Below are 12232 nucleotides of genomic sequence, written 5' to 3' on the forward strand. Positions count from 1 at the left end.
AGCCCAAGGGGGACAAGCCGTGGGGCTGAGCCCCAAGGGCCCGAGCCCCCGGGGAGCCCCCGGGGCCACTTGGCTGCTCCGCTGCCACCTGCGGCACCCCGAGCATCGCGGCTGCCTTTCCCCGGGGGCCGCCGCAGGGCGCAGCGGCGACACGGGCGCCCCCAAAACAGGGGCTCGAGCCCGGGGGGGACATCGGGGGGCCCCCCCAGCAGAGCCCGCCCGGAGCGGGGCGATCCGCGCTGCAGACGCGGCGCCCCGGCCGCCAGCCCCGCGCTTCCTGCAGGCACCCCTAAAACGGGGTTCCCCGCCCGTTGCCGTGGCAACGGGTGACCGGTTTCCTCCGTCGCCATGGCAACCGCGCCGCCGGCCCCGCGGCCGCCGCTCGCGCGGCAGGATGCGCGCGCGGGCGACCGCGCAGCGACCGCGGCGGTTTGCAGCGCGTTTTGTGTTTGTCAACTAGAAATTGTCCCCAAATGTCACTTTTTTAAGGGCGTTTTGCAGCCGGCTCTGTCCTCTCCGCGTTTTACCGGCTCCTGTGGGATGCCCGGGCCGCAGCGAAGCGGAGCGAGCGGCGGTACCGGAGCGGTGCCGGGCCCGGGCTCGCGGCCGCAGGATGGCAGCAGATGCCAGCGCTTGGGACACGCGGGCTCCCAGGGACGGGACACGGCATCTCCTGGTGAAACCCGGGCCGAGGAAGAGSAGGCAGCGAGGAAGCCGCGGATGGGCGCAAGGCAAAGCCCATGCTTTTCCTTTTTTTCCCCCTTTTTTTCCGCTGCTCCCCCCTGCAGCCCTCCCCTCAGCCAAGAGGCAGAGCACGGCAAACACGGGGAACTTTATTGGCACTTTCAGCCGCACCGCGACAGGCACCCGGCAAACGCCAGCGGTACAAAAATAATTGCACCGGGAGGGGTGCAATTTTTCCCTTTTTTTGCTTTTTCTTTTTTCTTTTTTTTTTTTTTTTTTGGATTTTTTTCCCCCTCCCATTTCCCCTTGGCAGTAGCCCGGCTGGGAAGAGCCTTTCACGGAAAGGACTAAGGGGGATGAACCAGGGCAGCTCTGGGTGGCAAAGGGCCCAGCGCTTCCCAAACCTGCTGCCCAYGGAGCGACACGGGTGCCTGGCCATAGGGAATGAGGCAGAAGATATGGGAAAAAATAATAATAACTAAAAAAATAAYAATAATACAAGAGAGTGAGGCGCTGGGGTTGGCGCTGGGCTCGCTGTCCCTGTGATGCAGAGGGACACAGAGGCCTCGTGCACAAGGTGGTAGGGGACAAATTACCCTGGAATTAAGCAGGAAACATCTTGGTGATGAACTTGGGGTATTTTGCCCACCCAGAGAATTTTCTCCTCCTTTTCTCCTCCAAAACATGCAAGTTGGGCAGCAGTAGAGCTGAGGCACCCCTCAGCATCCCTCTGCAGCTGCCCCATAAATATATATTTATACAAATAAATATATATTTCATTCCAGACCCTGTGGCAGGGCAGCCTCTGGCTACGAAAGGGGCCGTGCGCCCTGTCCCGTCCAACGCTGACCCCGAGCACTACCCCTAAGAGCTCCGTTTTGGCACTGAATCCCCCCTCCTCCCGCTCTCCCCTCCCTCCCCCACTGTTTCCTAWAAAAATAAGATTGTGCTTATTTATAAAATATTTTTTTTTTAAGAAAAATTTTCCAGTTAAAAAAAAAAAAAAAAGGATGGTGTATCAAAATACGGCAAAACTTTGGCTGTCGGTTTGCTGAACGCCACGTAAAAATATTGCCTGACAAGATATGGGGCTCCCGCACCCTGGCAGCAGGAACGGGGTYGGGGACGCAAGGAAAATGCAGGTGGGTCTATAAGATCCAGGCTTATCCAGACATACGTACCCCTATGCACTCGTCTATGCGTTCTCCGYCTATTTAAAGCCTGCGTTGGGCAGATGTTAGTGCGGTTGCGTTACAGCTGGCCCTTTCTTTCCCATTTTCCTTTGGTTTGCTGGGGTGAGGGTTTTTTGGGGGGGTTGCCCTGTCCCTGCAGCCTCTGTGTGACGTCCTCCCCGCTGCCCGGGTCCTGGGTGCTTCCCGGTCCGGTTATTGCTAAATTCTCCCTTTCCATACTGGCCTTGACGGGGACGTTGGGGCTCTTTGGCTTGGCTGCCCGCGGCCGAGGCCAGCGGCTCCTCCGAAGCTGCGGCCGCACCAGAGCCAGCGGGAGCCGTGACRGGATAACAGGGAAAAAAAGGGGGAAAACGTCAAAAAAACCTTCTCGAGGCAGGAAGCAGGAGATTCGGGTTGTCCTCCATGAGCCTGAAGACGCTGCATTTCTCCGGGTGGAAACGGGAGCATTTGGCACCAAGCGCATGGGCGCAGCGAGCCGGGCGCCCTCCCCGCGGCCCTCCGTGCGCCGGAGGGCGCAAATCCCATGGGAAAGCGCCGCGGCGCAGCCCCGAATCCATCCACGGAGCCCCGGGCGCTCTCCCAAGGCAGGCGGCCCGGCCGCRGCTCACACCACGAACTCGGGGACCTCGTCGTGGGCGAGATCCAGCGAGAAGTACTTGCTGGYGCGCTTGGCGGGGAAGCCCTCCTGCATGGCGATGCACTGGCGCGCCAGGCAGCCGTGGCAGTAGAGGGTCTCCTCGGGCAGCCCGTGGCCGCAGCCGAACGTGTAGCTCTGCGCCGTGTCCTGGCACAGGTCGGCGAGCTGCAAGAAGTCCTTCTGGTAGAGCCGGATGTCGTCCAGGCTCAGGCTGTGCCGGTCCGTGGACGTCTTGGGCTTTCGGCTGCCGGTCTGGGCAAAGCGCAAGGTCATGGTGGGGTGGGATGGGCTGGAAGAAGCTCAGGGCAGCCCCACCAGCAGAAGCCCAATGCCCACCTGGTGGCCACCAAGGATGGAGGTCCACCAAGAGCTCCAGCAGCGCTTGGGGTGCAATCGCCAAGTGCAACGGGTTGGGGGCAGGTTGGGGGCAGGATTATCCAGGCATGGGATAATCCAGGATGACCCCTTCCCAAATTGCCCAGGGACCCGCCTTGGGCACAGGCGTGTGGGACTCACCTGGGGCAGCGAGTCCGTGCTCTGCCCGCGCAGCTTCACCACCGTCTCGGAGGAGCTGGAGGTGGAGGAGCTGATCTCCTTGACGATGAGCCCTAGGCGCAGCACAGAGGAAGAGGATGGCGTGAAGGCTGCCACAGAGCACCCGCCCCGTGCCAGAGGAAGGCTCATTCTCGGAGCATTGATCACAGCCCACATGAGCTTGTAAAGCGCTCCGGGCCGCTGGTGCTTCATCACCTGTGTGCTAGTGCCCTTGGGTTCACCGTGCTCCAAGTGTGCTCCTTTTCCCGGGAAAACCCTTGCCTCTGTCTTTCCACCAGCAAGTTTTACTCCATCTTTCCTTTGCGCAAACTGCTTTTCCCGGTGTCCCAAATCCACCCCGTGGGGATTTGTGCAGGGGTGCGAGCTGCGCGGGGGGAGCCGAGGCGGCAGCGGGCGCCGCGGTGCCACCTCACCTGCGTGCCCGTTGAGCTGCCGCGACAGCAGCATGTCCTCGGTGATGTACACGCACATGTCGGGGCTGACCTCCAGCGCCAGCTCGCCCGCCTGCTCCAGCTCGCGCGGGTCGTCCACCAGCATCTCGATTTCTGCAGATGCGGGACGAGGAGAGAGGAGAAAAACACCTTGCGGATACGGAGCCGAGGGGGAGCACAGGCCCCTCCGACGTTGCCCCCAACCCCAATCCCCCYGTGAATTGCCAGCACGCGAGCGCACGGCTGCGGCGTGCGGGAGGCCAGGAGGAGGAGGCAGCCGCGCGCCGGCCCTACCGTCGTCCTGCGAGTCCTCGTCCAGGCGGTCCTTGCCGCCGCTCTCCACGCCGGACGTGTGCGAGCTGCCGTGGCTCGTCATGGAGCTGCACGTCTGGAGCTTCCTGTGGGCGCCGGCGTCGTCGGGCGGCGCGTCGCGCGCGCGGGGCTCCGTGTCCACGCCGGACGTGCGCGAGCTGCCGCGGCTGGCGCTGGAGCGGCGCGAGAGGCGCTGGTGGCGCGCGCTGCCCGCGCTGCTGCCGCTGGCCCTCGAGCGCTGCTCCAGCTGCTCCATGTCCAGCTCCAGCGTGTCGCTGATGTACGACTCGCGGTACTGCTTCTTCTCTGCGGGGGACGCGGCGCCGTGAGCCCCGCGGTGCCGGCGCCGCGTCCCGGCGCGCGCCGCGTCCCCGGCCGCCTACCCTCGTTCTCCTCGAGGCGCCGGACCTGGCGCAGGACGGGCTGCAGGTTCATGTAGAGCCGGTGGCTGCTGCTGAGCAGCTGCAGGAGGTGGCGCGAGCGCAGCGGGCAGCCCGTGTAGTAGATGAGCTTGCGGGCCGAGGGCAGCCCGTCGGGCAGGATCTCGAACTTCTTGCCCTGCCGAGGAGGTTGGAGCCGCCCGTGGCGCCGGAGGGCTCGGGGAGGCGCCGGAGCAGGAGCCTGCTCGGCACGGGCGGCAGCCCCCGCGGCCCCCGCGCTACTCACCACAAACACCAGCTTGCCCACGTTGGTCCAGGGGAAGTCGTAGAGCAGCTGCTTTTCCTCGTCCAGGTTCTGCGGGAGAGCGAAAGCGCCCGCGCTTAGGAGGCCCAGGCGCTCCGGAGGCCCGGCCGGTTTGGAGGCCCGGGTACTTTTTGGCCCGGGCACCTCCACTGCCTCCCGCAGCACCCGGAGCCCCAACCTGGAAGATCTGGATGCCCCGTGTCGTGAGCCCCAGCGTCAGGGAGGCTTCCACTTCCCTTTTGTCCTAAGGGAGGCAAGGAAAACAAGTAAATACAACACAGCCCGACACTTTCAAGGCACAACGGGCACCATAAGTTGGATCCATCAATTTACTGTGAGGGTGCCCGAGCCCTGGCCCAGGCTGCCCAGGGAGGCTGCGGAGGCTCCTGCTCTGCAGATCTTCCCAAGGCGCCGGGATGCGCCCGGGTGCCCCGTGCTCTGGGTGTCCCTGCTGGAGCAGGGGCTGCCCTGCGGGATCCATAGGGGATAGGTTGGAAGGGGTCCCTTCCAACCTCAGCCATTCTGGGATTCTGTGAATCTGCTTCCCCAGCCCCAGGATCACTGGACCCTCCCACACGGTGCAGCCTCGCATGTGCAATTCCAAGCTGGAGAGCATGGAGGATGCCACCAAAAGCAGGGCTAAACCCTTCTCTTTAACACCCCTCTCCTCCCTCCCAAAACACGTTTGTCAGAGAGAAAACAYGAAAAAAAAAGAAACAAAAAAAGAATGGACAAGATTGCGAAGCCCGGGAGCCTTCCCGGCGCCTCGGCAGCGACCCCTCGCCTTGTAGAGCCGGTAGTAGTGCACGGCGACGTCGTCCAGCCGCACGGCCTCCTTGATGTACTTGAGGTGCGCCTCGGAGGCCGTCAGCGCAAACTGGTCCTTGTGCATGGTGGGCACGTGCTTCAGGATGTACTCCCTGCCCCGCTTGGCCACCACCTGTGGGGCAGCGACGGGAGGAGGAGAGGGCAGCGCGCCGCTGCCGCGCGGGCTCCCCGAAAGCATCGGCGCTTGCAGGAGCGCAGCCCTCCTGCGCCACCGAGAGCATCGCTCYGGCAGCTCCCACCCCCGGGTGCTGCTTCCCCAGGGGGGTTTCCAACCAGGGCATCGGATTTTGGGGTCTCCTTGAATAAGCAGGAGAGCCCATAGCGCATAGGTGGCAAAGCCCCCATCCTCATTCTCCCCTCTGCCTCCGGCTGCCCCGCGGAAGAATCACGGGAATGCCGCGGGGTGTCCGGCTGCGCTGCACACTGCCATGGACCCTGCCCTAACACTAACATTTATTGGAGCTTTATTCACCCACACCAACCCGAGTGCCTCACGTTGCTGTCGGGGCGCTATTCCACCCGGGACACTATTCCACCCACATCCCCGCTCCCCTCAACGGCACCAGACCCCGGACAGGAGCTGGAGACCCCGTCCCGCCGGCCCCGCGGGCGCCCTTACCCAGGCCGGGAAGTAGGCTTCGGGCTCGAAGTACTTGCCGTAGTGCTTGCTGCGCTTGAAGTCGCCCAGGTCGGCTTGCAGGGCGAAGGCGGTGAGGAGGAAGTAAGCCTCCTCGCGCAGCACGCACTGCGAGTGCAGCACCTGCTTGCGCAGGTGCCAGTAGTAGTAGTACCGCGCCGTGCGGTCGCTGCAAGGGGGACGGCGCCGTCAGGGACCCCGGCMCGCTCGTGGGTGCAGAAACCACAGCCCCTGGCTGCACCCCGGTGTTGGGCACCGCGCGCCGGGTCCCGCCGGCTCCCACCGGCTCCGCACCTGATGAGCCGCCCGTTCTCCACGTAGTACTGCACRCGGAAGTGGATGATCATCGGCGGCCCGAACTGGTCGATGCCCTGCGAGCRGGGAGAGGGTCAGGGCGCCCGCGCGCACCCGCCGCTAAGCCCGGCCCAGCGCCCGGCGGGTGAGGCTGCGGGAAACYGAGCTCGCGTGCCAACGGCGACGCCGTGTTTTGGAGTTTTTCATCATTGCATTCCCCTTTTGAGCAAATTTTTTGAGTTTAAGAAGTAGAAGGAAAGCTCGTGTTAAGAAATCCCACCATAATTTATGCAATAAAGTGGATAAGAGATGGAAAGGATGGAGAGAAATCGCCAACAAGCCACCCATGCCACCCTGCTGTCACAGCGTTTGCCCGCATGGCTTTTGCGTGCGCTGACGTCTCCCACCCTGGTGCCTGCCAAGCCCAAAGCCAAGTCCCCAAGTCCGGAACCGCTGCCAGCAGCCGCCCCCTGCACTTCCCGGCCTGGGAAGTGACCTGTGGCAGGGACAGAGCCGGCCTTGGGGTGTCATCTGTGTCGCACCGGGCAGCGCTCACCTTGCTGGCCTCCTTCTTCCACTCCTTGGGGCAGTACTTGTAGAGCTTCTGGGACAGGTCCATGTACACGTGCTCATTGTCTGCGCGAGAGAGCCCTGTCACCGAGCGGGTCACCTTCTCCCTTCTCAGAGAGGCCAATCCCGACCCCATGCCCAGGGCCACCAGGATGCAGGTGGCTTCACCATGGAGCACGGCGAGCTCCAATACAACGTGGTGGTGGAGACTCTCCCAGGCACCTTGACTATTCCCGGCACCCCATGCAGAAGTGGGACCAGGTCTCATCCCGTCACAGCACTTGCCAGCCAGGCAGGAGGACCCAGCGGTCATGGAGCATCTCCAAAGCCTCCTGGTGAGCACCTACTGATGCTAATGCACCAAAGGCTGCTCAGGGCTCCTCCATCCACATTAGGACTCGGAGAAGCCACCAAAGGGAGGCAGCACAAGGTCCTCTGCTCAGGAACCAGCAGTTGGAAGGGCCAGGGCCCAGGGAAAACTCTCCTGCACCCATGGGAGACGGGACCGGCTCAAGGGGCAAAAGTAGAGGTGACCTTGTTGGAAGCCACCACTGAGGCCAGAGGCTGAGATGCTCTGAGGTGCCTGCTCGCAGGGTGGGAAGCCACTTACTCTGGATGACGCTGAGGCCGAAGAGGTGGCAGTCCCTGAGCCTGAGGAGGTCGCACACCTGCACCAGGAGCTCGTGACACAGGATCTTCACCTGCCGGGAGCGGGGGGCAGCTGGGCGGGCGGCCGGCGCGCGGGGCCGCCCCAGCGCCYGCCCCGGCCGCCCCACTCACGTTGATGATGATGCTGAGGGAGTCGTCGTTGGGGAGGAAGATGCACACGCTGCGGCGGTCCTGCATGACTCTGTTGTTGTGGAAGGGCAGTTTGTTCATGGTGGGCCGGGCGGTGCGCGGGGCGGGCGGCGCGCCGGCGCGGGCGCCTCAGAGCCGGGCCGCGGGCCGCGCGGGGAGCTCCATTCCTGCGGGACAGCGGCGTCAGCGCGGCGCCGGCCACCCCGCGCATGCAGCCCCCTCGCCGCCCACCCCGGCCCGGCAGCGCCCACCGGGTGCGTGCACCCCGGGCTGCCTTCACCCGGCTGCATTACCCATTGCAATCGCCCCGCGTTGAATTATCTGTGTGCGTTTTCCCTGGTTGCATGAGCTGGGTGCATTTACCCTGGGCTGTGTTYACCAGGTTGCATTGCCCAGTGCATTTACCCTGGGCTGCAGTATCCAGGTGCATTCACCCTGGGTTGAAYTATCCAGCTGCATTGACGCTGGGTGCATTATCTGGGTGCATTTACCTGGGTTAAACTACCCAGGTGAGCTGACCCTGGGTTGAATTATTGGGTGCATTTACTCCGGGCTGCATTCCCTGGGTGCCTTTACCCTGGGCTGCATTAACTTTGTGCGTGTACTCCGTGCTGCATTTACCAGATTGCATTACGCAGGTGCATTTACCCTGGCTTGAACTACCTGGATGCATTTAGCCTGAGCCGCGCTTACCAGGCTGCATTACCTGCGTGCCTTTACCCTGGGTTGCATTTACCAGGTAGATTTACCCTAAGCTGCATTAACCAGGTTGCTTTTACCGGGCAATGTTAATTGGTTGCCTTAACCCTTGGTCATATTCACCCTGGGTGCATTTACCCCAGGTAACTGCACGCTAGGTTGCATTTACTCTGAGTTGCATTTATCCCAAGTTGCATTTACCCCAGACTGTGTTACTCCAACTTGCATTTACTCCAAGTTGCATTTACCCCAAGTTGCATTTGCTCCAGGCTGTGTTACCCCAAGTTGCATTTACTCCAAGTTGCATTTACTCTAAGTTGCATTTACCCCAGGCTGTGTTATTCCAAGTTGCATTTACCCCAAGTTGCATTTACTCCAAGTTGCATTTACCCCAAGTTGCATTTACTCCAGGTTGTGTTACTCCAGGTTGCATTTACCCCAAGTTGCATTTACCCCAGGCCATGTTACCCCAGGCCGTGTTGCCCTGCTGCATTTTCCCTTGGCTGCATTTCCCCTCGGCCACATTCCCCTCGTGCCGCGCAGGGCAGGACAGCGCGGAGCACAAAGCGTCGCTCCAGCTGCGAGGAGGCCCCGGCAGCTCCGGCCTTGGCAGGGCAATTCCGGCCGCACAGCGGCCCCAGCTCCTCGGCTGCCACCRCAGCCGGAACCTGCCCTGATTCCATGGGGAAAATCGGCCGTTGGGAGGAATCAAACCACGCATTTTTATATCTAACGGCATTGCCACGCTGAAACCCTGATATTGTTCCTGCTCCGTGTCACCGGCCCATCCAAGCACCCGCTATTGGGGCACAGCTCCCGGGAAAACTGCTGCTCCCGGGAAAGCTGCTGCTCCCAGGCCCCCTTATCCGGGCATGTGCTCCCTGCGTCACCCGTGGGATGAAGGCTCCTGCTCGCAAAGCCTTTGCTCTACCAGGAAAGGGTTAAGGAAAGAGGCCTCGGCGGCCCTCGCAGCTGCGCCGGGCCCTTTCCGGAGCGGGAATGCCGCTCGGCACAGGCTGGAAGGCCTGGCGGGGAAGGAGCCGCTCTTCCCCTCTCAGCTGCCGGCCGATCCCAAGCGGGAAACTCCACCCCGCGCACGGCGCCACGCGTTTCCACGAGGAAAGGCGCTCGCTCCGGGCGCGAGCGCCTTCCCGGTGGGATGCAGCGAGTTGCAGGGCGGCGCGTGGAGAACCTCGGCGCATCCCTTGCAGGCACGAGGCTGCCGCGACCTGCAACCCGGGGGGCTACAGGGCAAGCGCCAGACGGGACGCGGCTTCCCGGGGCGGGAATTTCTCCTTGGCAGCCGCTCCGAGCGCTCCCAGGCCACATCAGAGCGCGCGGGGCACCAGGAGCGGCTCGCGCGGCGCCCCGGCCCCGCGGGCCCATTAGCTCCTGCTCGCGGTCGCCCCGGCATTAAAAGCGGCTCCAGCTCTTCCCGAGCGCGACAGCTCCCTCCCGGCGGCCCGAGGCGGATGAAAGGGCCCTTCACTGGGAAAAAAAAAGGCCTCGGTTATAAATACTGCATTGCTTCACCGGCCGGGATGCTCTGTGGCGGAGCCTTGCATGGATCCGTCACTATTCCGTGCCCAGCGGCTGCTTTGGCACCGCACACAGTGGAGGCTGGCCCCAAAACTGCGTATTTTCCACCCAACTAAGCCCCGGGCAGGAATGACCCAATGGGGCTCTGTGATTCCCGTGGTCCATGATTCCTTCGTTGCTAAAAGCGATAAGCCTCAGTGCCCGGGTGCTGGGAGGATGCGCGGCTGCCCTGGTCTGCTTTTCCTGCTGTTTTCTCTTGTTTTCCTCCTTTTCCTTCCATGTTGTTTCACCCATCCCATCCATTTTGTCTCCTTCTCCGCCAGCCTTGGGCATTTGACTACTCTCCGCTAAGAACTTCCAGTTGCAGCGGGTCGGAAGGGCCATTCCCAGGCCCTGGCGGGATCTGCTCCGGCCGCTCACCCTGCATCCAGGGCCACCAGCACCTCCAGGCCTCAGGAAAGCGGGAGCGGAGCCGGCACGGTGAGGGGCACAGCCCGAGGCTCTGGCTGGGGATCACCCCCCGTCGGCATCGCTCCAAAGGGGATCCAAACAGCAGCTATTCCCACTTTGCAGATTGCAGCGACTCCCCAGCTCGGCTCCCCGGCGGCTTCTCTCCGGCGCTCGGCTCAGCGGCAAATCCCAGGGATTTCGGCTGGGAGCGGCCTCCGGCATGGCCAAACGGGCCCCGCTGCGCTGCCCTTCCCGAGCGGCGGCCGCAAAACGGGCTTTTCTCGCGGCTTCGCTCGAAAAAATCCTCTAAACCCGCCTTGCCGGCGAAAAACGGGAGACATCAAACTAAATTAGCAAGCAGGCAGATATTTTAACCACAGTTTGTGTACTCCATCTGGAGTCCAAAGCACTGCTTTTTTTTAAAAAAAAAAAAAAAAAAAAGCAGGAGGGAGCTGACATCATCTTAATTTGAAATTCGCATTTATTTTTACATCTGGTCTGAATTAATCTTTTCCAGCGTCCTGACTTTCATGTAATGGAATAATTGCTTGCAGACTCGGGCTGTAAAGCGTTCGAGTGATTCGAGGGTAGGAAAAGGGCTTCTTTGCAAGCGATGCCGAAATCCCAGCTCCTAGAACGGAGCCCTGGTGTTGGATGGGGYGTTGCAAATGCAACGGCACCGTTTTCGAGCGTTTGATCCACGGAAAAAGAGCCAATAAATCCATGCCATGGAGCAGCGAGCGCAAGTAAACACCATGAAGGAGGAAAATAAAGGAGCCAGCGCGGGGAGAGCGGCCGCTCGACCGGCTGCGGTGGTTCTGGAGAAGAAGAGTTGGATTTGGGGCAAAAAACATATCCTTGGGATGAGGAACAGCATGGGGCAGGAGCTGCAGAGGGCGGCGAGGCTGGAAAATCATCGAGCCACCGGGATGGGGGTTTTACAGTCCTGTTTTCCCAGTGTTTATCCCCACGAGATCCATAATCCAGCTGGGATCCATGTACCCGGGAGGGAGCATTGGCTGGCGCTGCTTCCAATGTGGGGTGAGCATCCCGGGAAATGCTGCTCCAAGCCACGACAGCCTCCGATCCGGGGCCTCCGTCGCCCTTGGAACCCCAGAAGGGACCAGTCGGAAAGGAGCAGCCGGATCCGGCTTGGCCTCCTCCGGGATGGACCCACCGGCATCGACCCGGCACGGGGCACATCCCCGGAGCAAGAGGGACCCGCGGGCGACGGGATCCCACGGGTGCGAGAATCCGGGGACGAGAGGATGGAGAAGAGAACGAAGGGCCCCAGGGATACGGGATGGAGCGGGACGTGGGGCAGCGGGATGTGGGGCAGCGGGATGTGGGGCAGTGGGACAGCGGGACGCGGCGGCCCCGATGCTGTTAAATTTCAACCGCGCTGCGCCCGGCCGGAGGAAATGACTCGCATTCCTGGAAAATGAAGCCGCGCGCAGTTTTCCAACACCACCAACTAATCCCCCAAGTGCAACAAGCAGCCGGCGCCGCCGGCCCCGGCTGCTCCGCTGCCGCCGCCGGGCCCGGCGGCACCGGCACCGGGAGCGGCATCCGCCGCTCCCGGTGCCGGTGCCGCCGGGCCCGGCGGCGGCAGCGGAGCAGGCTCGGGACCGGCACGCGGAGCGCGCACCTACCTGCGGCTCCGGGACCCGAAGCGAGCCGAGCTGAAGCGAAGCGAGCCGAGCCGAGCCGAACCGAGCCCGGCCCTGCCCGCCGCTTCCCGCCCCTTCCCGACCGGCGCCGCCTCCCGCCTCGGCGCGGCCCCCGGGGGGAGCCCCGGCTGCTGCCGCCCCGCCCGGCCCTGTTTGGGGCGGGGGGAAAAGGGGGAAAATTCGACCCCCCTGTCCCCGTGTCCCCCGACGGCCTCCCCAGCATCCCCGGTTGGAGCCGCCGCAACTTGGAC

The 12232-nt window shown here is 62.8% G+C and overlaps 1 protein-coding gene across 1 annotated transcript; it reads right to left on the reverse strand.

Annotated features, from left to right (window-relative positions):
- Positions 1–2452: 2452 nt before the first annotated feature.
- Positions 2453–7704, reverse strand: FRMD6 (FERM domain containing 6). Its single transcript, XM_026051528.1, has 13 exons — positions 7606–7704; positions 7436–7526; positions 6812–6891; positions 6256–6332; positions 5944–6130; positions 5281–5436; positions 4675–4740; positions 4479–4547; positions 4196–4370; positions 3795–4118; positions 3483–3614; positions 3031–3122; positions 2453–2766 (listed from the first exon to the last, which is right to left on the reverse strand). Exons 1-13 carry the CDS (start codon positions 7702–7704, stop codon positions 2482–2484), a joined length of 1833 nt encoding a protein of 610 aa, XP_025907313.1. The 3' UTR covers positions 2453–2481.
- Positions 7705–12232: the final 4528 nt, after the last annotated feature.

Source organism: Nothoprocta perdicaria, unplaced genomic scaffold (genome assembly GCF_003342845.1).
Source record: "Nothoprocta perdicaria isolate Ctin4 unplaced genomic scaffold, notPer1 scaffold_76, whole genome shotgun sequence".
Classification (NCBI taxonomy): domain Eukaryota; kingdom Metazoa; phylum Chordata; class Aves; order Tinamiformes; family Tinamidae; genus Nothoprocta; species Nothoprocta perdicaria.